Source organism: Lasiodiplodia theobromae, assembly GCF_012971845.1.
Source record: "Lasiodiplodia theobromae strain AM2As chromosome Unknown scaffold_29, whole genome shotgun sequence".
NCBI lineage: Eukaryota > Fungi > Ascomycota > Dothideomycetes > Botryosphaeriales > Botryosphaeriaceae > Lasiodiplodia > Lasiodiplodia theobromae.
This window is the reverse complement of record NW_023336494.1, coordinates 426,999-450,655: the sequence shown is the minus strand read 5'-3', so window position 1 is coordinate 450,655 and position 23,657 is coordinate 426,999. Positions and strand designations below refer to the sequence as shown.

The window sequence follows — 23,657 nt, the reverse complement described above, 5'->3', positions numbered from 1 at the left end:
CTGGCATACTTATATATTCTGGTCGTGTTGCTCGCTGTATAGTAGATATCCACCGATATAAAGCAAAGTTCACGATATGACGAAAACGATCGCAGTCACTGGTGCTACTGGAACACAGGGAGGGTCCGTTGCTCGCGTGCTCCTGCAAAGCGGTAATTGGAAGGTCCGAGCGGTCACACGCAACCCGAAAGGCGAGGCCGCTCAAGCTCTCGCTGCTCAGGGAGCTGAAGTTGTTGCTGCGGATTTTAATGATGAAGGATCATTGGTGAAAGCTTTTGAGGTGAGCAAAGTGTTTACATGATAGCATTTCCAGATGAAAAGCATTCGAGTGGAAGCCAATATTTCTCTCCTGGTTTCGCCACGGCAACTGAACCATTTCTCCAAACACTCGGGTGGAAACCATCAGAAGCGAAACTGAATGCTGGCAGGGTGCCCACGCCGTATATGCGGTGACAAACTTTTGGGAGCATCTCTTCTCCGGGAAATCACAATCTGAGGCTGGCGAGATCGAAGAACAGCAGGCGCTGCTTTTGGCGAGGGCTGCATCGCAGACGAAAACGCTGGAGCATTACATCTGGAGTACAATTCCACCGGCGAGTGACCTGACTGGTGGCCGATACCCCGTTCCGCACTTGGACCACAAAGCGAAGATCGACCAACGAATCCGTTCCGAGCTCCCGGACTTGGCTGTGAAGACCACGTTTCTCTACGTTGGCTTCTATTCTTCGAACTTGGCCTTCATTCCTAACATCAAACCCTTCGAAGTTGTAGGTGATAATAAGCCCTACAAATGGGGATAGGAAGCTGATCGAAAACTGTAGCCGGGAAGCGGCAAGTATGTCCTCGCCCTCCCTACGAAGCCATCCGCCACCATTCCCATCACCGGCGATGTCTCTGTGACGGTGGGCTTGTGGGTGCGTCAAGTGCTCGCGAACCCCGGGAAAACGCTTGGGAAGTACGCCAGCGTGCACACGGAAGTCATAAGTTTCGAGAAGATGGCCCGGGACTGGAGCGAGGTTACCGGAAAGCCTGCCGTGTTCGCTGAGATCTCGGTCGAGGGATACGAACAGCTCTGGGGCGTGGCTGGACGTGAGATTGCTGATCAGCTGAAGTTCGGCGAACATGTTAGTGATTGGCATGCTCACCTGGGGGATTTGTACGTGAGCAAGGAGGAGCTGGGAATTTCTCCAGAGGAAGCCAAGGGCTTCAAGTATGCGCTGGAACAGCTCAAGGCACATCTTCTCTGAGCATGTTGATTTCTCGTCTGTCTTTGAAGAGTGTTTCGTAAGCGGTAGTTGAGAAAATTAAATTGAGACATTGGACCTAAAACTTACTTGAAACTAATGGTTTGATAACACAAGTGCGGCGCCTTATTCTTTACTAACGAACCAGTTCAGCGGTTGGCCGAACTACTAAGAGGTGTTCAGTGGCTGCTTTGACGTTGCAATTATTAATCAGATCCATCTCGTGTGCCTTTATCCACTCCGTCTTTGCGAATAGTTTCCAGCCACAGTAGTTTCCCACAAAGATCAGGATCCCAACATATGATGTTATAAATTTGGCAGCGTCAAATTGGGGGAGGAAAGCATCAAAGCCTACATTAGCGTTCAGATATGCCTTCTCAAGACGTGGTGAAGAGCTTACCGTTGAAGAGGATGAGTAGAGTAGTAAGGACGAGAGATACGTAAGAGGCGTATGGCTGTAGAAAGCCCCGATACGGCATATTTTCTCGCCGAAAGCCTTGAGCCCGCAGGCCGTGGCTAAAGCAGATATACGAGATAAGAATGCTGACCCAATTCAAGGCTCCAAAGACAGTAACAAGTGACACAAAATACCCAAATACAGTAGAAGAAGACTTTGAAACGTTCAAGTATCCGAGGAGAAAGAATGAGGAGGAGAACAGCACCGAGGCTAGCGGTACGCCAACGCACATATTTAATAGTCGGTCTTTCACAGTCAATCCACTACGAAGCGTTGGGGATCGTTTGCTGATGGTCCGCTTAAAGATTTTAGGCGCTTGGTGATCTTTAGATAAGGCGTATAGGGTGCGCGAGGCGACATATATGTCTATGTGAACGGAGATCGTCAGCTAAGTCTGGGGAGGAAGCGAGCACTGCAATGTCCCATCAACATGAGCATGAAAGCTGCTCTAGCAATGAAAATGATGGGATATGAAGAGCGACTTACCGGAGCATGCGGCACTAAGCACAAACACGAGCAGAGTTGCGTTGATGATGTCCGGAAGTACCTCGAATCCGGCAAGTTTGACAGCGATGACAAACGGAGAAGCGGCTAGGTCACAAGAGTAATTCAGCAACCGCCAACCATTATCCTTCCAGTGAACATACCAGCACTTGCTTTTGAATGACTAGCTCCAATCAGCATGTCATTCCGATACGGGCAAGACATGCCCAACACCACAACGCCACCAATGTAAAAGAACACTATCCTCCAAAAAGTCCAAAAGATAGCCCGCGGAACTTCTTTTTTCACGTTTGGTGTTTCACCAAAGGCCGCACCCACGACCTCGGTCCCGATGTAAGCAAAGCCAGCCTGGACGAACGCGGCCCAAAATCCAAGAAAACGTCCGAGAACGCCGTGCGCAAGGTACTCGCCGAAAGATCCTGGGTCCTTCCAATAGCGGAAACCGACCATGCCGCGGCCTTTGACGGGCTTGAGAGATGCCACAAGACAGGAGATGATAAGCATGGTCATGACTACCAGCTTGACCACGCCAGCAATGTACTGGCTCTCTCCAAAGACACGGACATGGAAGAGGTTGATGATGATCACCGGGAACGCAAAGATGGTGATCCAGATACCGACGTTGAGCTCTGGGCGCCAGTACTGGATGATGATGCCTGCGGCTGTGAGGTTGTTGGCGAGAACGACAACGTACTTGCAGAAGTAATTGTAGCCCGTTGCGAAACTAACGCAGTTGTCAGTGCATTGTGCGCGAACCAGCATGGCAACTTCAGGAGTGAGTGAGCGAGTTCTCACCCCAGAGCCGGGTCTGCGAATCTTGTTGCATAGCCCGGGAACCCTTTGTCCATCTTCGCGTAGGTAGCCATTTCTGCCAGTGCGGTCATGACGATGTATACGTTGGCCCCCATAAGCACATAGGCGATCAGCAGTGACGCAGGACCGCCACGAAGGAGTGCTGTGCCAGAAGAGATAATCAGGCCGGTTCCAAAAGCACCGGCGACCGAGATCATCTGCAAGTGGCGGGGAAGCATCTCACGCTTGAGTTCGGGCTCACCGTTTGGTTCCGTCGGTGCAGGAGGCTCGTCAGTCCAGTTGCTGGGTGCATGGCTACAACTTCGGGACTTGGGTTGAAGAGATTTGTATAACTGAGTACCGAGAGACTCGGCTGAGGCTTGAGTAAGAGATCCTCCAAGGTAAGGCATTTCTTGATCATCTAGGAAGTATGAAGAAACAAGGATCAAACTTATCACAGAGAGACAACGAAAGTCGAAAATTTGAGAGAGAGAAGCGGAGAAATCGACATTTTGTGGGGAGTTTGAGCGAAGGAAGGGAGACTGAGGACGCCTCAAACGAGGGACACGAGGGGCACTGAAATGTAGCCGGGCCCGCAGAAGCAACCTGTTATTCATCTGTGGAACCGTATAAAGACAAGTCTAGAACACCTTTATTTAGATATCTACCGCTTAACAGGCCAGATACTCCACGGCTTATACACCACGTTTGAACGCATAGGGGGCGTTGAACTCCTGGTACGGACATGGCTGTCCGAACCGTGATTCCACATTCGTGTCCATACCTACGCTTCAGCCAAGTAGTCTAATTGTTGTGCGACTACACATGCCACCCTGTGATTCCTTACTGGATGGGTGCGATAAGCGAAGCGGGTTCACACGCTTTCTCTGGGGCCGGCCCGTACCGAACACGTTGAATTGAGCACTAACCCCAACTGGCATGCGATGGAATGGGTCTTTAATAGAGCTTGTCCTTGTATTGATAAGTGAATGGTGGAAGGCGGACGGCTGCCGAGATTCCCAATAACGAGGACCCCGCGTAGCGAAGTATCCTGGAGGGACTGGATTCAATCCCTTCTGTTAACAAACTTTACAACTTGAACATGAGAAGTGCGATTTCAAATACGCGTGGTTTTTCCTTATCTTAGGTTGACACTCTGGGCTCATCAGTTTCAATAGCGGCGGAACAGGTCCTTAGCGTGCGGAGTAGAACCATTGGTGTGGGGATATCTCAATTTTTTTCTCGCTCGAAAAAATTACAAGAAAAGCTCAAGGCGAATTGATAGGGCGATGAAAGGCAAAAGAATCGTGAGAATCGTGACTACGCTGCGCCGCTGTGCGCTCCAATCCATTGAGCCATAGCCGTGGGGTTCCTTGTCTGGATAAAGATGGTGCCGGGCCCTGTCGAGATGATCCATTAGCCAAACCCTCTACGGAGCTGGGAGCTTGCAAAGTGTTTAGTGTCAACGTACCCGTAAATTTACACACTAGACCTTCACCAGAGGACAAGTTGGAGATGACACCTCCACTTGCCACCCGCTCAAGCACGTACTTGCAATTCCAGGCAACCAGATGGCCATTGTCCACAATGTACTTCTCGTTTTCCTGAAGCTGTTGCACATAGTTAGCACCCGGTGGGGGAAGAAGCATGTGCTGATACTTACGTCCTTCCTTAGAATGGCACCCATGCTAGTGACCCACAGGATACCAGATCCCGATATCTTGTACACGAAAAGGCCTTCGCCAGAGAACATGGCTTTGGACAGACTCTGGCTCTTGTATTCCTTGACAATGCCCTGAGTGCAGGCCAGGAAGCCGTCTTTACTCACGCTCCACATCTCACTGCCGGAGAGGCGGATATTGGTAATATCTCCGAGGGAGGGAGGAGCAAGCAGGAGCTCGCCAGGCCCGGTGAAGGTCGAGGTGGACAGCTCGCCGCCGGCGACAAACTTCTTCAGAGAGAATTTTATGCTGCCCTTGAGGGTAATGGTGGGGGACATGGCGAACATGGCACCTGCGACTACAGTCAGCGCGAATCCAGCTTTGGCAAGCAACACGCTTCCTTACCAGGCCTCGCGGTCAGCGGGCACCCCATTGCCAGCTGGACGGTCAAAATGGTATTGGTGTCGCGATGGCTGATCCTGTAGCTTCCACCGTTGAATGTGCCCACATCGTCCTGAGTGGCACCGGCGCCCACAAAGTGACCAGCTGCGGGAGCGCCGCCGGGCATCTGGGCGGGAGTGTTGGAATTGAATGTGTGCGACTGTTGCAACTGGCCAGGCTGCGGAGGGGGCGGCGTCGCCTTTTCTATAGGGTACGGGCTCCCTGACTGCGGAGGGGGATATGAGGGAGTGGCCTGGTGTACATATTGCTGTTGCGGCGGCGGACTGCCGTGGTACGAGGAGGCGCGGTGGTGGTCATACTGCTGGTGCTGGGGCTGGGGCTGCGGTGGCGGCGGAAAGTGCTGCTGGGTCGCGGGCGGACTCTGGGCAGGCGGCGGGGGGTAGTATTGCTGCTGTTGCGGAGCAGGCGGAGGCGCGAACTGCGGCTGGCCGTCTGGTGGCAGGTTAGCTGGCGGGGAGCCGCGGAGCTTCGGCGGAGCTGTTGGTACCTTGCGGCGGGGCTGTCTCTCAAGTCAGTGCAAGACAGCACGCCGGCGCTTGGCTGGGCTTACGCGGAAAGTACTGCGCCTGGGGGCTGGTTGCCGGCGGATATCCAGACATGTTGCAAGACGACGTAGGCTAGGTGGGAGTTGCAATGCAGCCTGAGGCGTGGGACGGATGCGCGCTGTACCCCGCAGTGCGTCTGCGTGTGCGACGGCGCAATGGCAAGCTTGGCTGTGAGGAATAGCGGAGAAGATGGTGGGCGCTTGCTGGCGGTTGGGCGCCTCTATATAAAGCTCCAAAGCCCAGCGCGCCCGTCTTTCGTTACAATTCAGCTACATGCCCGTTGCAGAAAGGACCCGTCGTATGTCAGCAGCGCCGACGAGTAAGTTTCGCCCCGGCCGGCTGTACGCGCGCGTTTTTGTTTCTGACCGGGTAAGCTGATCATCTCTCGGTCCTCCGACGCGTCGCGGCCTGGGGGCGTGGAGCTCGCCGCTCCATTGGCCATCCTCAGCGCCTACGAACATCACTGCCATCGCTTAGCGCTCACCATGGATCCTGTGGGTCCCCGGCGCCTATCGGCCGCTACACACTTGCCCCGAGACTTGGCGCCAGCAAGCTGTGCTGTGTATCATGTGCATTCTGCCTTGTATCTGCTACAGTACACCTCCCCCGCCCGTGTATGAGAAATCCGTAGACCGCCATGCTTTTTGTTCGCCACATTTACGTAGCCCAGTACCCATCGAATCGTCACCATGGAACCAGAACGCAAGCAGTCGTAACCCGAGAACACAAAAATGCAACCACACCTCCACTCTAACCCTGCTGCCTCCTTCTCTTGCCGACCTGGGCAGAGAAACCAGTCTTGATGGCCGTAACACTGCGCCTGGATCCGCACGAGTTGCAGGTGACGAAGTACAGACGGTTCTCGCCCTTGTTGAGCTCCGTGTCGGGCGACCTGCACGTCTTGCACGTCACGTATTCGACTGTTCACAGTGTCAGTGCAACGCCTTCTCGCTCCTCTTGCCTGGGGGTTCCTACCAATGTACCGCCTGAGAACGTTCTCGATCTGCTTCTGCTGGAAACGACCCTTGATGACCAGTCGCCGGCTGCCGTCGACACTGCCGCTGGTACCCAATTCGGCGAACAGGAACTGGGTGACGTGCTCGTCGGTACGCTTCATACGCTTGCAGATCTCGGCAATGTTGGCGAAGATGGTCTTCTTGTTGCCTTCACGCAGACACTGCGGCGGCGGGATCTTGTAGCTCTTGGAGCCGGACGAGGCCAGGTCGGGGTGGTGCGAGTGCAGCATGGTGAAGAAGCGGTTGAGCAGTAGGTTGTAGTTGATGGGCGTCGTGTTCTCGTGCGCGAAGATGCCGGTTCCCTTCTCCATGTCACCCTCCTGCACCTCCTCCTCCTTCTGCTCCTCCTCCTTGTCCGCGCCGGCGCCAGCCTCGGCCAGCTTGGCCTCGAAGTCGTCGGCGTCGACGGCCTTCTTCTTCTTCTTCTTTTTCTTGAGCGCCGACGGGTCGAACTCGCCGTCGGCAGCCGGAGCCTCGTCGTCGCCACCCTCCTTGGTCTTGGACGACTTCTTCTTCTTCTTCTTGGTCAGGTCCTTGAACATGTCCGTGACCTCGTCGACGGCCTTGTCCGTCTCGTTGGCGTGGCTCTCGGCGGAGTCTTTCTCGCCGGTGCCGTTGATGTCCTTGACATTGCCATCGCTGTCGACAATCTGGGCGCCGTCAGCAAATGCCACGGACTTGCGCGGCTTGCGCTCCTCGATGGGCGGTTGAACCTGCGTGCCGCACACACTCCGTGTTAGAGACGCGGACGTCATCGGGCAGAGGGGCACGCAAGCTCAGAACACTGTGGAGAGGGACGGGCATCACGTACTTCGGTGTCCGCCATGGTTGCTGGAGACAGGCGCGTTACTGGGGGGATGTACGGGCCTGCGGGCGGTGGAGTTCAGGTGTGGCGGGGAGGGAGTGAGCTAGCAAGTGCTTTTGTCGTGCCTGTCGCCCACCACCCGCGCTCAGACAATGACTGTTCAGAACAAAAACCGACGTGAGCGCCAAGCCCATGTTTAACCGCAGATGTCCCGCGCCCGCCGCGCCGCGCTACGTCAACCACCACCCTGTGATCCAGCCCGTTCTGTGCTGCTGTGTGCCTTCCTCCCTCGCTCCCGGCTCCTCTTCACGCCCATTGATCCTCCGGTCTTGATGGGCCGACGAGTGCCTTCAGGCTAGCCCCCTCACATCCCGCATCCCGCCCTCCGCCCGCCATGTCCTTCGCCGACTCCTCCTTCGTAGTCCCGCCGTCCAACTCATCCGACGACGACGTCGACTCACTCCCCTCCGAAGCTACCACCGACAGCCTCGACTATGACGAGAATGAAGCCGAGCGCGAGTGGCGCGAGAGCTTGCAGCAGCTCGAGCTTCTCCTGACCATGGTCGTCGTGCCCTACCTGGGCAAGTACTTTGGCCGCAAGTGTGCATACTGGGGTGTGTGATACACGACCGTGTCTCTATATTTTGTCATGGCTAACCTCACATCGTGTAGGTTGGGCCAAATTTATGGAGTGGAAATATCCCGTCGAGGTCCAAATCACCAGCCCCACCGCGTTTAAGGTCGCCGGAGCCGTCGAGGCCGCTGCATCCCTATAGACATGCCGTTCGGAGACTCTAAACGAACCGATTTTGTTCCTAAGACAGACTCACTCGCGTGAGCTGGAGCGCAATTGCAGACATCAATTCTGCGACAGTGCCTCAGACTCGATGGAGTCAGGGCACTGACCGAAGCGCCAGACGAAATACCCTTGATTTGTCGGAGAGATGGAAGATATGATAGACCCCCCATACGCGTGGGGAGGATGTCCGTAGATGACAGTACAGGTCCATGTCAAACCAATGTCTTAAGAAGATAGGCAGCTTGGAGAAAACCAATGGATTACGATGCGATGATCATATGTAGAAACCGATCATCATACTGTGGTTTCAACTTGTGGTACTTGTGCCATACGGCACTGGCGTTCCATTGACCTGTTAAAGTGTATGTCATAGTTTAAGCAGGCCAAAGTGCGATGTGGTTTCATAGATTTCGAGATCATGTTGTCCAAGTTAGGATTACTTGGTGTTTTGGCCACAAACATTGGCAGTGTAAGAACCAACATAAGCACACAGGTCTCTTCAGAGCGGTCTCATTTTCGACCACCGTCCATGGCCGGGGTCTAATTTGACACACAGTAGACGAACAGCCTGATCTGTGAATAGGTGCCATTTGTTGTAACAAATGACGATCATGGTTTACCTCATCATCCATTGTGTCTGAACGATGGCCGACTCGAGGATATCCAAAACACCACATTCAGGTCACAGTTGGCAATAAGCGATGTTCAGACAAATCATTTGAATTAAGCATCCCATCCATTCCGAATACCATGCCAACCGTCCTCAAACCCTCTCATTCTCTCAGAGGGGAGTCGATGTACATACAAGACTCTTTTCGTAGTTTCCCAACACCAAACGCCTAGCTAGCAAAACAAACAGCCCATGGAGTATAGATCATAAAACACAAAAACGCCTGGTGCTAAACGTTCGAGAGTGAACCACTACACAAATACGAGACTGCGCCGCACCCCTTGCAGCAGCCCAGAATGGGCCGGTGATGTCGTGCAGGTGACCGAAAGCCTCGCCGTGTGCTGTCTCGCCTTGACGATATCGACAGGCACGCTGGATTTGAACTCCATCGGTGAACAAGACCTACTACTCGACGCATCTTGCTCATGCGTTGCGGAGGCAAGACAAAGCAGAGACGAGAAGACCGTGCGGACGAAGGTCGAGAAGACAGAGGCGACGATGACACTCGCGCTATCAGTCTCCCGAGGTGATGTAGGTTGGGTCTGGACGGGGGCGAGCGATAGTAACTCATTGCTCGCACCGTCGGCTAGCGCGGGTTTCCGCGCTTCGTCAACGATATTGCCCCGTTTAGCTTCTTCGCCCTTGCATGATCTGTCGACTGCAAGCGCCTGGTCAGCAGAGGAGTCGGAGACGCGACGGGCACGAGCATCAGCAATTGCCGAAGCCGGTCCTGGAATGCCACCATTGACATCCTTGCCGTCTTGGCCGTCACGGAAAACCGTGTGCCTCCTCGAAACGCTGGTGGTTGATTGAGTTTGGGTTTGAGACGACGGAGAGACCCGCGGGCTCAAGCCGCTGGCAATCTGGCTGCCAGAGCGGCAAGAGCTTGGATCGTTGACGGAGGTCGGGTTCCTTGACGACAACGGTGCTTCAGTCTCGTGGTTGTGCGATTCCCACATGGAGAGATGGGTGGCTAGCAGGCCATCGCCAACGGGATGAGGTAACACTTGGTGCTGAGTAGTGCCAACTCTTCCGCTGGCACCAAGAGGGCGCTGAGCAAGTGAGTGGCCATGTTCGCCAAAGCGTGAGCCAGCACTGGGATCAGTTCCAAGCACGAGGCCATCGCGGCGAGCGTCATCACGGCGAGCGTCATCACGGCGAGCGTCATCACGGCGAGCGTTGTCGCGCCGTCCATCGTTAAACCAATCTGGCAATGCATGGGGCAGAACGCCAACGTCTCCTGGTAGATTCGTCGTGGTGTGAGCGTTGAGCGTGTGTGTGGGTGTCGCGCTGTGCGCGGTTGGTTGTAGCGCATCGTGGCCCGCTCTGCCGACTGAAGCAGCTTGTCGTCGGGTTCCTTCTGAGAGTAAGAAGGAATCGGAGGTGCCTCCTCCGAGATTCGGAGTCCCTAGGTTGCCGCTAAACACACCAGGACTTATTTCGCCATCAAGTGAGTGCGATGACTGTCTGGTGGTAAATGTCTGTGTCGAGGATGGTTGAACTGTTGGCGACCTGCGTGGAGCTGATGAGTGCGAGGCCCGTGAAAGGCCAGCGGCTAAGCCAGATTGCTTGCCATCAGTCGAGCCAGTTGAGAATGTTGCATCAAGCACGTGTCCACCTGAAATATCTACTATGGGATCTAGATCAAAGCTCCAAGTCTGTGAGGTGTCCAGCGCATGTGCGTTGGAGCCCGACCTCGACATTCCAGATGATTGGTAGGTGGAAGCTGGTGATCTTGAACCGGTTGAGGGTGCGTAGTGTTGCTGTGACTGCTGTGGCTCAATGAAGGGATCATAGGCGAACGACTGTGGAACGGGCTGGAAGAGAGGATCGGTGGCGAAGTCGATAGAGGAGAAGTCGTCCTGAGGGAGCAGGAGGAAGTCGTCGAAGGACCCCTCAGTTCCGGTAGCCGGAGACAAGTCGAGGAAGTCGAGAGGGCTGTCGGTGGTGGAGAAGGTGGAGTCGGCGAGAAACGAGGCGCTGTCGAACTCATGGCTCAGAAAGGATTGTTGAGAAGGAGGCGGATGCGATGAGGCGACTGTAGACGTTCGCTTCTTTACTTTCGCATCAGATCGTGAGGAGGCGGCAGATGAGGCATCAGAAGGGTCGTGGTTGCACTTCCGCTTCCGAGAACGGCACTCTTTGCATGCCTTCATCTGCCGTCTCCGCCGGTACTCCTCCTTTTCCTTAGTGGTCATCGACCTCCGCGTGTGGATCTTAGGCTTGCCATGGCCGGCGGCTGTCCAGACCGAGGTCATGTCCTTGAGAGACAAGGTCTCGGGGCTGGATCCTGCACTACGGGTCGAGGAGCTGGAAGACGAATTCGAGGTCGAGAGCTTGCGCAGATCAAGGCTGGAGCTCGTCGAGAACACGGGAGAGGGCCTGGCCGAGCAGCAAGCCTCAGGCTGGGGAGCGGGAGTGCCCGTGTGCTGGACAAAGGCGGTAATCTCTTGCTCGATGGCCCGGCGCTCCTCCATCAGGAAGTCCAGGACAGCCTGCTTCTTTCTCTCGGTATGCGTCTTAAGTGCGGGATAGGACTCCCTGAGGGCGTCAAACAGCTCGTCCGACTCGAGCGCGGGCTCGAAGACAAGTTTTGCGAAGGGGTCGAAGGCGGCGTCGCCGGCGGCAGCCGGGGCACGTGAGATGCGGAAGGCCTTCATGGTGACAGGAGAGGATTCAATGAGGACGGGATGGGAACAGAATTGCGTGATTACTACTGGTGACTCCACGCCAGCGGAGTCGGTAGAGTGCCGAATGAGGAAATTGGGGTTAGAGGATGATGGGCTGGGGAGCGGCTGATGGGGTGGTCAGTCCGCACAGCGGTGATGTGTGCGAGGGCGGCCGCGTCGCGATGGCGCAACGAGGCTTCAGAAGTCTCGCGGAAGGAGGGAAAGGGTATTGGAAGCAAGCTACTCTGCCTGAGGATCTGGCTGGGTGATATGGAGTTGCTGGACTGCCGGTTACAAGCCAGGCCTTCTGCCTTGCGCACGGAGCAAGCGCGCGACACCGCGACACCGCGGTGTCCATTTTGAGCATAGGGCCGCTGCGGCCAACCGTGGCCGGCTGGCTGTGCCTCGAGTCGTAGGTATCGCCGGCCACTTTTTAACATTCCCGGCCGCCGCTCCGCATTCCGCCGGCTTTCGGTCAGCGCTAGTGAGCATGAGTCATCCAGTTTGACCACTCATGGCGTGCTGGCGCGTCCGTGCTGACAGGGAGGCTTTGCGGCCGAACAACACCGCCCGCGCTCGAATGGAACGGTGTCGCTAAACCGGAAGGCTTATTTTGGGGTAGCTCCCTGGTGGTGGGTTGAGACTGGGGAAAATAGCGACTGACCACTTGACCAGCGGTGGAGGCTAGGGCTTGCCAGGTCTGCGATCGCCGTCATGGATTGCATCCTGGCCACTTGCATGCATCTGCGCCTTGCACCTGGGCTGGGGCACTGCGCCAAGAGGCCTGAAGAGTGACCCGTAGCTTGGCTGAGCCCCAGTGCCGAATCATGAGGATTGACAACAGGCCAGCAGGCTCCGCAGATTTGCTTGTGCTTGCCTTGACCCGGACCAGCAGCAGCTCGCTTATCGTCACGATCTCCGTCATTTGGCAGCACATGGCGCAGTCGACACCCTTGAGAACTTCCGTTAGTTAGTTCTGCCAAAGACTTCGACTTGGTTTTGTCTCGTCAACGAATGCAACTGAGTTGTACTGAAGATGAAAAGCCTCGCATTCCCAAACCTCATCCACTTTGCTTTTTATTCCCATGAGAAACTAATACAGAAATTTGCCAAAAAGCCGCGCCCACTATAGTCAAAAGGCTCCCGGATCAGCGTTGTCGTACATTTCCATTTTGGTTGGTCCAGCCACTATCGCCATGCATCCCCTCGTGTTCGTTGGGAGCCACTTAGTTGTTCTCGGGGCGGAGGGAACTAGAAGTCTTGTTAGCCGATGATTTGCGTGAAAGGTGCGTACAAGTCACTTACCGGACGGCCTTGCCAGCCCTCCAGATCTCGAGGTCGCGGATCTCCTGCATCTCCTTCTCGTACAGCTCGCGGTAGTCGGCGCGGCCGTTGTAGTCAAGCGACCTCTGGGTCTCGCTGCCGTTGGCAACGGAGTCGTACAGGTCGTTGAAGACGGGCTTGAGGGCCTCCTGGAACCTCTTGCTCCAGTCGATAGCACCACGGCGGGCGGTGGTGGAGCAGGCAGCGTACATGTAGTCCATGCCGTTGGCACCGATGAGCGGGTACAGGCTCTGGGTGGCCTCCTCAACGGTCTCGTTGAAAGCCTCGCTGGGGCTGTGGCCGCGCTCGCGGAGAACCTCGTACTGGGCGAGGAACATACCGTGGATACCGCCCATCAGGCAGCCACGCTCACCGTAGAGGTCAGAGTAGACCTCCTTCTCGAAGGTGGTCTTGTAGAGGTAGCCGGAGCCGACGGCAACACCGAGGGCAACGGCCTTCTCCTCAGCCTTACCGGTCACGTCCTGGTAGACGGCAACGGACGAGTTGATACCACGGCCCTCCTTGAAGAGGGAGCGGACAGTGCGGCCGGAGCCCTTGGGGGCGACGAGGATGACATCAATGTCGGTGGGGACCTCGACCTTGGTCAGGTCCTTGAAGACGGGAGAGAAGCCGTGGGAGAAGTAGAGGGTCTGAATCTTGCATCAGCTCATGCTGCTCATGCCATCATGATGTGGATCAGTTTACCTTGCCCTTGGTGAGCTGGGGCTTGATGTGGGGCCAGGTCTCAGACTGGGCGGCATCGGAGAGCAGGTTCATGATGATGGTACCACGGGAGATGGCCTCATCGACCTCGAAGAGGTTCTTGCCGGGAACCCAGCCATCCTGCTGGGCCTCCTTCCACGAAGCGCCGTTCTTGCGAACACCAATGATGACGTTCAGGCCGTTGTCACGGAGGTTGAGACCCTGACCGTGGCCCTGAGAGCCGTAGCCAATGAGGGCGAGGGTGTCGTTCTTGAAGTAGTCCTGCGACGGGGGGTTAGGAGCTTGTTGACTCTGAGGAATGTAAGTGCCTTACGTGGAGCTTCTCCCTCGGCCAGTCATCACGCTCTGCAAGCTTCAAGTTAGCCTTCGGCGCCGGCGGGAGGCGTGTTTAGCAGCAGCGTACCGTAGACGACCTCCTTGGTGCCAGCGAAGTCAATGGTCTTCATGCCACGGGTCTGCTGCTTGGGCATGGAGACAGCCGCGCGGGGGGCAGCGGCGACGGCGCCCTTGGTGGCAGCATTGAGAGCAGACACGAAGGTGCGGCGCTGGACGGCAGGAGCGGCCAATTGCCTGGCGGAGGCGCGGAGGGCCCTGGAAGCGGTGCGGGAGGCCATTGTGAGAATAAGCAGCTAAGAGAGTGCTTGGGGATGAGGGGAGAGGATGGGATGTGGTGGTTAGGTGGTGATGAGCAATAATCTGGGGACTTGTGAATTCTCTCGCGTAGTGCGCCCGAGCTCAGCGACATCGGAGCGCCAGGGTCTGTGTCACGTGCGTCCAATACCAGGCGCCGCATTTGCCAGCTGTGAGTCAGGCTCGATAGCACTGCCGAATTCAATTTGTCCCGGCGTTAATAATTGTGGGCGCGGCCCGCTTGCAATCTTGTGGATCAAGAGCCGAGCATTCTCAGCGCCCGGCGGCATCTTTGCCGCGATGCCTACCTGCCAATTAAGGGAATTAGCTCGAAGGCGGTCCAACTCCGGCCTGCGCAGGCTCGTCTTGCGGCTCCTTGTTGAGAACTGATATTCTGAGCACCATGTGGACCGTGAGGCGTTGCGCGCCCAGTGTGGGCCATTTCTACGACCCGCGACTCTCAGGAACGGCGTCTTCGGCTGCCGATGCATCTCTCATTGGATCTTATTGGTATATGTACTCTAGTCATTCGTAACACCCAGCTGCTGGTGCTAGCCGTAGGAAGCCCAGCAATCCCATGCAAGTACGCCAGCTCCTGATACGCCCCGCCCAAAATGCTCGCTCGCACCGTGTATAGAACGATTGCTTCTCCTGCTCACTTCATCAACACGCGGTCGAAGGTCTGCCCCCTGACCTGACCACCAGTCATCGATGCGCGCACGTTGCGCTTGAAGCCTTCTCTGTTCGACTTGAGGTCCTCGGCGGCTTCTTTGTTCAACGGGTCTGACGCGTTGGGCTCGAGGAAGAGGAACTATTCCATGTTAGCGCGGGCTTCACAATCCAGCAATACTTGTGCCCACACACCTGCAGGCCGACAATGACAGCGTTCAGGTTGAGCACCGGTTTCCAATCCTCGCGCAGAATATTCAGGCAGACGTTGCCCTCCAGATCAATGTTGGGGTGGTAGATCTTCTGGGTGCACTTGACCTTCGGCGGGTCGTGGGGGAAGTTCTGGTTGATGGCGAAGTTGAAGTTGAAGCGGCCGCCTTTGTACATGCCCTCGTCGGGCTCGATGGTGAGGACAAAGTTGAGGATATCGTCAGGGTTGGGGAACTCGGTCTTCATCGTTGAGCCTAGTGAGAGCTCCGAGAGGTCTGCAGCGGGGAGAAGTGAGATTATGCTCCGCTAGCATGCGTAAATGCTCGCACCTTTCTGCACGCGCAGCTGAGCTGCCGTGACCTTCTTCTTCTTCTGGCCTGCAGCAGCATTCTCCTCTTGCTGCTGCTTCTGCTTCTGCTCAAGTTGTCAGCAGCCTAGCCAGACAAGTATTCTCGCAGATTTGGATGGTCGGCGAACCATAGACCATATCTTGAGCATGATGGGCGAGGTGGTGCCTTGTCGGCAGCGGCGGCGGAGGTTGCGGCGAAGATCGGAGTTGGAGTGCGACAAGATCGGGAAAAGCAGCGGCTCAGCAAAGAGAAGCAGAATAGAGTGGGCGGCGGTTTCGAAGAGCGTCGCACTACTACTGCGCTTGTGAGTACGAGAGGAGGGTGTGGCGGGAGGTATAAGTGGCGGAGGTGTTCTACGCGCTGTGTCGGGCGTTGGAGACTCTTCGGTGCCAAGACTGTCGTCAGGGCTCCGATGGAGGGGCTCCCGCGTCGCCGCCTAATCGGCCAGGCAGCACTGGCACCGCAACCCACACCTGCACCCATATCCCCGGTGGTAAAGCAGGATGAGAAGTCAGATGGGCAGGCGCTTAAGAGTCCATGTAGTCTGATACGTATGACGGCCAACAAGAACGTTCGAACTAGAGCTTCGGCTCCCCCCACTTAGCTGCAACAGTCGTTAGACGAACGGACCTTTGCATGGCTGACACGGTTTCAGCGAGACGGTTTGAGATTACCCAGAGTATGGTTCTGTCCCCGCACCTTTGAAGTATTCGTTGTAATTCATCCTAGACAATGTTTAAAAGGCGATGATGAAACAGCATCTTGGACTATTATCCTATCATTGGATCGAATCGGCTGTGTATGGTTGTGGTGGAATTGACTTAGCCAAGCATTCAGCCCGGACGCTTGGAGTGTTCAAGCTTTGGTTCGTTTTTTTTTTTTTTTTTTGAAATCTCTCATACCAACTGAACTGCTCCTTTGTCATCATGAATGCTGTTGCAATTTCAAGTTCACCGTCTCATATGCTTCAGAGAAGGCTCCAACATTTAGTCTTCATGGGGTTTCAATCTGTGTCATGTTTTCCCACCTTCAGCCAAAAGCCTATGCCACGGCATCTGGCCCATGGGAGGCTGCATTTGAGTCTGTCTTTATACTTGACACCATGGCAGATTGCCACAGTATAGCGTTTGACCATCTTCCCCACCGTTGTATTTCAAAAGTTCTCCAACCTCTTGTTCCAATCCAGCGCTTAACACGTCGAGGGTAATGTCTTGCCAGCCTCGTTGAATTCGTTTCTGTCTTAATGGATCACGTGTCCCGTACAGATCCCGTGTCCATGGGAGGAAACCCCGTTGTTTTTCACCATTTTTGGTGTCATTGAATTCCTCCTCTAAGCCTCTGTTAGTCTAGTTGAGGCTGAGCATTATAAGAAGCGACGCACCAGACATGACTGGATCAATACCCTGCACCCTAATGCGGTCTGACGGCCAGCGAATTGCCTTGGCGTGAGACATCTGCCATGCATCAGATACCGTTTCTTTTTCCAGATATGTTTGCTGTCTCACCAAAAACCTTTCAGTTTTGAATGCATGCGTAATGATTTGGACTGTTTCAGGATATCTGCCGATTGCCTTCTTGAAACACAAAACAGAGAAGAGCAAATTCTGGTAGCTGTCAGTGGCATGCTCCTCCAGGAATATCCTTGATCCAAGCAGATTTCCGTAAGATCCAGAATGACCGGAAGCTTTGGTAAGGGCTACAGCTGCCCTGAAGTAACTTCGGGCCTCGCTGAGGCGAATAGAACTGGCCGTGTAGCCCCCGGAAAATACCAGGATGCTGTTATCCTTGGTGGCGCCGAACGATAAAGTTTTCAATCCCGCTTGGATGTGGTCCAGGAATGTCTCATGCTCGCCTGGTTTATGGCCACATGGTTGCTGGAATGACTGTAAGTTCCACTGCTGCGGGGAGTACACATCACAGTCGTCGGCCTCAGGGTCGCCAAGGAAGTGAGCGTGGCATGCCACTACTACAAGGTGTGTGTACGGCATTTCCCGACCAACTGATGCCGTGAAGAAACCTTGGGGTTGAAAGTAGTTCTGCCATGGTGAAAGTCAGCCCAGTCTCGAAGAGTGGGTGCGAGCGAGAAGCTGCACATATCTAACTGTCGGCAAAGGCAAGTCAGCAAGGAGTAACCCTTCGGCAAGAAATAGATATAGCACGGACAACATGGACATGGCCCGAAAGGGGAAAGTCGAAGTGCGCTTGAAGAATGGAAACTGCTTTGGGAAGTGGTGATGTTGATCTGAATGCGTCTAAGATGAATGCTTCAACTGCCGACGCGCAACTATTTTTGAATGATCCCCGATCGGGTCTCCGTAGAGATCATTCCCAGGACAACGCGCGCAAGCCGTCGTCTGCTGTAGATTATTGGCCTTGACGTAGAAGCTCGTGGGCTACGATCCAGATCTATACGGCGGTTCGAACGCCTGGACCCCGACACCCGAGCTTCGCAAACGGCAAGCTTCGCGCCGGATGTTTAAAAGAGGGGCCAGCGGGCGCCCAGTGCTGCGGTGACGTGCGCAGCCGCATTGGACGACAGTTCAACAGGATAGTGGATGTTGGATTATATGTTTTGGCTGCATTTCGGCAGCTGAAGCATTCTCCTGAGGAAGCGGATGCCGGCTGGAAAGGGGAACGGGTCATTTGAGCGCATCTCTCTGGTCTGCACACACACCCGAATGTGTAGGCGGGGGCTTGGGCTTAGTGGATGTTGGATTGGAGAGAGGCGAGTTGGAAGGATCTCCTGGTACCCGCCGTGGCTGAAGTTCAGCCACACTGCTGACTGTACGTACCGGACGCTCACCGCCAAAACAGAGCACGACGTCGCAACACGCAAAGGCAGGCGAAGAGTGCAAAGGGCAGAGACAGCTCTGCCTTATCACCCCGTTGCGAGGATAGGCGCGCCGCTCCCGGATACGATAGGGCTACCACAGGGCCGAAACGCTAGTGGTGAGGAGAAGGCCAATGGCCGGCGAGAGGGCCAGGGAGAGAGGGTTCCAGCGGTGGGATTTTCAGCGACGCGGCAGCAGAATGGCCGAGCTGGATCGTATTTGTCGCGATGAAATTGCGGGCAGACTCGCAGGGGCTGAAGCGTAAGCTGATTGACGCCGGTGCTACATCACAGACACGAGGCAGAGGCTCCGCTCCCCACCGCCGGTCTTCGCAATCACAGCGGCGGCCACGCTCGCCCCAGCGGCCGCGCAGCGCGCCGGAGTGGAGCGCGCGGTCGTGCAGGCGCGCGAGAAGGCCGCCGGCCGGGGCGGGCGACGACGGCGGCGCAGAACACAGGGGAGGCCGGCGCGCGCTGCGGTGTGGTTCGCTGGCAGCGTAGTCGCCGCGTCCGCCAGCGGGCTCAGCCACGCGCGCTCGGGCGGGCGCGGTATCGATACGCTGGAAGCGGAAAAGGAGAGAGGCGAGCGGCCAGTGCGTCCTTCTGGAAGTTAAGGGTGACAATGTTTACGCACCACACCGATCCATGCGCCGCAGGGTGTACTATTCTTGGAGACAAAGGCATGCGCCCACTGCTGCAGCAACGCGCGCGCTGGCAGCGGCAGAAAAGCATTAAAGAACGGCGGCGGCGGTGGCGTGCGCGCCCAGGAAGGTGTCTCTGCTTCCCTGTTTCGCGCGGCTGCCCAGCTGCATCTCTAAGAAGCGTTGTTGCCCTGGTTGCCTGACAAGCGTGCGCTTGAAACGAGCCTGCAGTCGCTACAGCCCGCCTCCTCCTCTGGTCTTCTCCACACCGACCGAGTCGCGCTGATCCCGGCCCAAAATCTCTCCCTAACCTCTGCCTCCCTATTAAAAAGCTCGCTCCTCTCCTCATCACACAAAGATCATCCCCGCGCGTCTCCCTTTCTCAAGCGCGCACGCACATCATGAGCTACCACCAGGCAGGGGGTAATGGCTACGGCGAGAGCCACCATCTAAATGACATGTCGCGTCCGGGTGACCATGTTTGTCCACACCATCTGACCCTTAGTCCCTCCTTCAGCTAACTCCCCATAGCCCGACGCTGCCTACGAGGGTGATTCTTTGCTTCACCCCAACCCTACCGGTGCGAGAGAAGGTAACCCATCCCGCCGCACTCACCCCCCGACCGCTTTCTGACCGGTCTGCAGGCCCTTTCGACGACCCTTCGCACGACGGCCATATGCAAGCCCCGCCGCGCCCCGTGTCGGCTTACAGCCTGACGGAAACCTACGCCGACGGCTCCAGCTCTGGCACGCCCTACGGCTACGACCAGAACGGATACAATGCGGCTGATGATGTCTACGGCGGCACCGATGCCGCGCAGCAGTTCGGCCCAGGCCAGGACCGCGCTGCCTCGCCCTACAGCAGGAGCGAGACGAGCTCCACCGAGGCCTGGCGCCAGCGCCAGCAGCCCGGCGGTGCCGCCGGCGGCCTGAAGCGTGCTGCCACGCGTAAGGTCCGCCTCGTCCAGGGTGCCGTTCTGAGTGCCGATTATCCTGTGCCTTCGGCCATTCAGAATGCCATCCAGGCCAAGTACCGCAATGACCTGGAGAGCGGCAGTGAGGAGTTCACCCACATGCGCTGTAAGCCCACTCGATCCCTACTTTTTTCCAGCCCCCAATGTCTAACGCGCGTCCAGACACGGCCGCTACCTGCGACCCCAACGATTTCACGCTGAAGAACGGTTACAATCTGCGTCCGGCTATGTACAACCGTCACACCGAGCTGCTGATCGCCGTCACCTACTACAACGAAGACAAGGTCTTGACTGCCAGAACGCTGCACGGTGTTATGCAGAACATCCGTGACATCGTCAACCTGAAGAAGTCCGAGTTCTGGAACAAGGGTGGTCCCGCCTGGCAAAAGATTGTCGTCTGCTTGGTTTTCGATGGTATCGATCCTTGCGACAAGGGCACGCTCGACGTCCTCGCAACCATCGGTATCTACCAGGACGGTGTCATGAAGAGGGATATCGACGGAAAGGAGACGACTGCACACATTTTCGAATACACCACCCAGCTGTCGGTTACCCCGAACCAGCAGCTGATCCGCCCCCACGACGACAGCTCCAGCACCCTCCCCCCTGTCCAGATGATGTTCTGTCTGAAGCAGAAGAACACCAAGAAGATCAACTCCCACCGTTGGCTCTTCACTGCTTTCGGCCGCATTCTGAACCCCGAAGTCGTCATCCTGATCGATGCCGGTACCAAGCCCGGCCCCAAGTCCCTGCTTGCTCTGTGGGAGGCTTTCTACAACGACAAGGATCTCGGTGGTGCTTGTGGTGAAATTCACGCCATGTTGGGTAAGGGTTGGAAGAACCTCGTCAACCCGCTCGTCGCCGCGCAGAACTTCGAGTACAAGATCAGTAACATTCTCGACAAGCCGCTGGAGTCCTCCTTCGGTTACGTCTCCGTGTTGCCTGGTGCTTTCTCGGCCTACCGTTTCCGTGCTATCATGGGTCGTCCGCTGGAGCAGTACTTCCACGGTGACCACACCCTGTCGAAGATTCTCGGCAAGAAGGGTATCGAGGGTATGAACATTTTCAAGAAGAACATGTTCTTGGCCGAGGATCGTATTCTCTGTTTCGAACTGGTCGCCAAGGCCGGCTCCAAGTGGCATCTTACCTACGTCAAGGCCTCCAAGGGTGAAACCGATGTGCCGGAAGGTGCGCCCGAATTCATCGGTCAGCGTCGTCGTTGGCTTAACGGTTCGTTCGCTGCCAGTATTTACGCGTTGATGCACTTCAGCCGTATGTACAAATCTGGCCACAACTTCCTCCGCATGTTTTTCCTGCACATCCAGCTCGTCTACAACTTCGCGACCCTCTTCGTTACCTGGTTTGCTCTGGCTTCCTACTGGCTCACGACCACCGTCATCATGGACCTTGTCGGTATCCCCGAGTCTGCAGATGAGTCGAGCAGCGGCCAGCAGAAGAACGCCTGGCCTTTCGGCAACACGGTCACGCCCATCTTCAACACGGTTCTCAAGTACGCGTACCTGGCATTCCTCCTTCTGCAGTTCATTCTCGCGCTCGGTAACCGTCCCAAGGGTTCGCGTTACTCGTATGTCGTGTCGTTCTGCGTCTTCGGTTTGATCCAGCTCTACGTCGTCATTCTGTCCATGTACCTGGTCGTCCAGGCGTTCACGAGCCCGCTCTCGCAGGGTCTTGACACGACCTCGGCGTCTGCCTTCGCTGCGTCGTTCTTCTCGTCGGATGGTGTCGGTATCATTATCATTGCGCTGGCGGCTACTTTCGGTCTCTACTACATTGCCTCGTTCCTCTACCTGGACCCGTGGCACATGTTCACGTCTTTCCCGCAGTACCTGCTCATCGCCTCGTCGTATATCAACATTCTGAACGTCTACGCCTTCTCCAACTGGCACGATGTTTCTTGGGGTACCAAGGGTTCCGACAAGGCTGATGTCCTGCCCTCTGCCAAGACGGACAACGACGGAAAGCACACGGTCATTGAGGAGCCGGATGTTCCTCAGGCGGATATTGACAGTCAGTTCGAGCAGACGGTGAAGCGTGCTCTGCAGCCCTTCGTGCCTGAGGTCGAAGACACTGCCAAGACGCTTGACGATTCGTACAAGTCTTTCAGAACTCACTTGACGACTGCATGGATTTTCTCCAACGCCCTTCTGGCCGTTGTCATTACCAGTGACAACTTCGATAAGTTTGGTTTCACGGTAAGCATTGATTGCAGAGCGAAAACAAAGATCAAAAGCTAACATATTCGCAGTCTGGTGCTTCCCAACGTACGGCACGCTTCTTCCAGGCCCTGCTGTGGACGACGGCCTTCATGTCTTTGATTCGTTTCTTCGGCTGCCTGTGGTTCCTGGGCAAGACCGGTATCCTGTGCTGCTTTGCCAGGAGATAGACGACAACATTCAAAACGATACCCGCAATTTCGAAGATTCTTCGGAAGCAGTGCCAATGTCCAAGATCTCAGGCACTGGTACATGCATAGCCATGTGCAATTCAGATCAGCCCCTAGGGAGGAATCTAGGCGTGTTGGGTGTTTTCTTTACTGCTTCCTCTTGTTTTGGTTTTCTCATTTCTGGCATATCTCAGGGGCTCTTGCTTGTTACACATAACGTACTGGCTGGCCCGGACCTGCAGTCGAGTTATCTCATACACGTTGGAAAAAAACGGGGCGTATAGTCGAATCAGGCCGGTGTCTCCTTTGTATAATCTAGCCATGATGAATGTCCGTCGGTTCTCCTCGAAATTCCTTCTGGTCCAGTTTTGTAGCAGGTGGTGCATTTAGCTTTTTGTTTGGCATAGGTAATTTGCGGTCCTTGATATCCCTGTCTTTCGTCGACTTCAAAGCGCAAGTGATGGTGATCGGCAGGCGGACCCGCCGAGGGAGGGGCCAGGGTGCCATGTCGTAAGATGAAGGCAAAGGCTCGGGGGCGTTAAGCTTCCCACGGGCGTGCCGTCTGAACCGAGCGGGACGGGGACCGGGACGACCGGTTGGTCATCAAAAGGAGGAGCATGTGGCACGTGGGGAGCGGCTTTTTGGACTGGTCCCACAAGGCTGTGACGCTGGTGGCCGTTGATGGCTGTCGATGCGACCGGGTGATAGCTAGCGAGGCCGACGTTGCCGGGCGGGAACAACCCTGAGCATGCTTCTGAGACCGGCATCTCTTACCTTGCTGTGTTTGAAGTTGACCGGAGTTTGATTGTGATCACTGCTTTGTGCGAGCCTTCCTGCATACGTCATAGCGCCAGACGCTCTTTCTTTGCAGCTGCTTGCTCTCTGCCGTTTCAAACAGAGTCAATGGCTGGGATATGGTACTATTATTTTAATCTATTACGATGTCGTCACAGGCACTTTTCATTGCTGCACATGGCGTTATTCAACGGGACCGAAGAAAAAAGTGCTGATGGCAGCAACCGATCGCTTCTCAAAAGAGGAACGAGCATCTGTGGTTAGAAGGTAGATTTAAGCTACTTTCAGCAACGCACACCCGATCTCCACAGAAGCACGCACGTTTTCAGCCTTAAGAGGTCCCTTGCTGACTCGGGGGATGTACTATCTGTTTTGTAACGCTTAATCCCACGGGTTGCTCCCGCTGCCGTCCCTTACGTTGCCAAGCCACTCCACGCGCCACAAATTATTTCCAGGTCGACGTCGTAAAAAGTAAATAAGCCGTT

The 23,657-nt window shown here is 55.7% G+C and overlaps 9 protein-coding genes across 9 annotated transcripts; 3 read left to right on the top strand and 6 right to left on the bottom strand.

Moving 5' to 3' along the window:
- Positions 1 to 76: 76 nt before the first annotated feature.
- LTHEOB_8978 (Sugar transporter) lies at positions 77 to 1,247 on the top strand (the record flags this gene model as incomplete). Its single annotated transcript, XM_035518514.1, has 3 exons — positions 77 to 280; positions 429 to 767; positions 822 to 1,247. The coding sequence occupies 3 exons, from the start codon at positions 77 to 79 to the stop codon at positions 1,245 to 1,247; spliced, it is 969 nt and encodes a 322-aa protein (XP_035369877.1).
- An 838-nt stretch (positions 1,248 to 2,085) lies between these two features.
- Positions 2,086 to 3,310, bottom strand: LTHEOB_8977 (Amino acid/polyamine transporter I; the record flags this gene model as incomplete). Its single annotated transcript, XM_035518513.1, has 6 exons — positions 2,086 to 2,113; positions 2,188 to 2,201; positions 2,249 to 2,368; positions 2,524 to 2,929; positions 3,001 to 3,215; positions 3,260 to 3,310. 6 exons carry the CDS (start codon positions 3,308 to 3,310, stop codon positions 2,086 to 2,088), a joined length of 834 nt encoding a protein of 277 aa, XP_035369876.1.
- Positions 3,311 to 4,317: 1,007 nt separating this feature from the next.
- Positions 4,318 to 5,719, bottom strand: LTHEOB_8976 (uncharacterized protein; the record flags this gene model as incomplete). The annotated part of the gene is made up of 6 exons (XM_035518512.1): positions 4,318 to 4,397; positions 4,469 to 4,607; positions 4,661 to 5,010; positions 5,064 to 5,552; positions 5,608 to 5,619; positions 5,671 to 5,719. 6 exons carry the CDS (start codon positions 5,717 to 5,719, stop codon positions 4,318 to 4,320), a joined length of 1,119 nt encoding a protein of 372 aa, XP_035369875.1.
- Positions 5,720 to 6,415: 696 nt separating this feature from the next.
- Positions 6,416 to 7,507, bottom strand: LTHEOB_8975 (Translational initiation factor 2 beta; the record flags this gene model as incomplete). The annotated part of the gene is made up of 3 exons (XM_035518511.1): positions 6,416 to 6,585; positions 6,641 to 7,394; positions 7,493 to 7,507. The coding sequence occupies 3 exons, from the start codon at positions 7,505 to 7,507 to the stop codon at positions 6,416 to 6,418; spliced, it is 939 nt and encodes a 312-aa protein (XP_035369874.1).
- Positions 7,508 to 7,880: 373 nt separating this feature from the next.
- LTHEOB_8974 (uncharacterized protein) lies at positions 7,881 to 8,262 on the top strand (the record flags this gene model as incomplete). Its single annotated transcript, XM_035518510.1, has 2 exons — positions 7,881 to 8,100; positions 8,159 to 8,262. The coding sequence occupies 2 exons, from the start codon at positions 7,881 to 7,883 to the stop codon at positions 8,260 to 8,262; spliced, it is 324 nt and encodes a 107-aa protein (XP_035369873.1).
- Positions 8,263 to 10,401: 2,139 nt separating this feature from the next.
- LTHEOB_8973 (Cell wall anchor protein) lies at positions 10,402 to 11,615 on the bottom strand (the record flags this gene model as incomplete). Its single annotated transcript, XM_035518509.1, has 2 exons — positions 10,402 to 10,467; positions 10,587 to 11,615. The coding sequence occupies 2 exons, from the start codon at positions 11,613 to 11,615 to the stop codon at positions 10,402 to 10,404; spliced, it is 1,095 nt and encodes a 364-aa protein (XP_035369872.1).
- A 1,235-nt stretch (positions 11,616 to 12,850) lies between these two features.
- On the bottom strand, positions 12,851 to 14,284 carry LTHEOB_8972 (Acetohydroxy acid isomeroreductase; the record flags this gene model as incomplete). Its single annotated transcript, XM_035518508.1, has 5 exons — positions 12,851 to 12,875; positions 12,930 to 13,597; positions 13,653 to 13,931; positions 13,984 to 14,015; positions 14,074 to 14,284. 5 exons carry the CDS (start codon positions 14,282 to 14,284, stop codon positions 12,851 to 12,853), a joined length of 1,215 nt encoding a protein of 404 aa, XP_035369871.1.
- A 671-nt stretch (positions 14,285 to 14,955) lies between these two features.
- LTHEOB_8971 (Ubiquitin-conjugating enzyme E2) lies at positions 14,956 to 15,677 on the bottom strand (the record flags this gene model as incomplete). Its single annotated transcript, XM_035518507.1, has 4 exons — positions 14,956 to 15,111; positions 15,165 to 15,454; positions 15,509 to 15,593; positions 15,657 to 15,677. 4 exons carry the CDS (start codon positions 15,675 to 15,677, stop codon positions 14,956 to 14,958), a joined length of 552 nt encoding a protein of 183 aa, XP_035369870.1.
- Positions 15,678 to 19,401: 3,724 nt separating this feature from the next.
- LTHEOB_8970 (Chitin synthase b) lies at positions 19,402 to 22,377 on the top strand (the record flags this gene model as incomplete). Its single annotated transcript, XM_035518506.1, has 5 exons — positions 19,402 to 19,479; positions 19,532 to 19,592; positions 19,645 to 20,079; positions 20,136 to 22,186; positions 22,240 to 22,377. 5 exons carry the CDS (start codon positions 19,402 to 19,404, stop codon positions 22,375 to 22,377), a joined length of 2,763 nt encoding a protein of 920 aa, XP_035369869.1.
- Between the last annotated feature and the right edge of the window lie 1,280 nt (positions 22,378 to 23,657).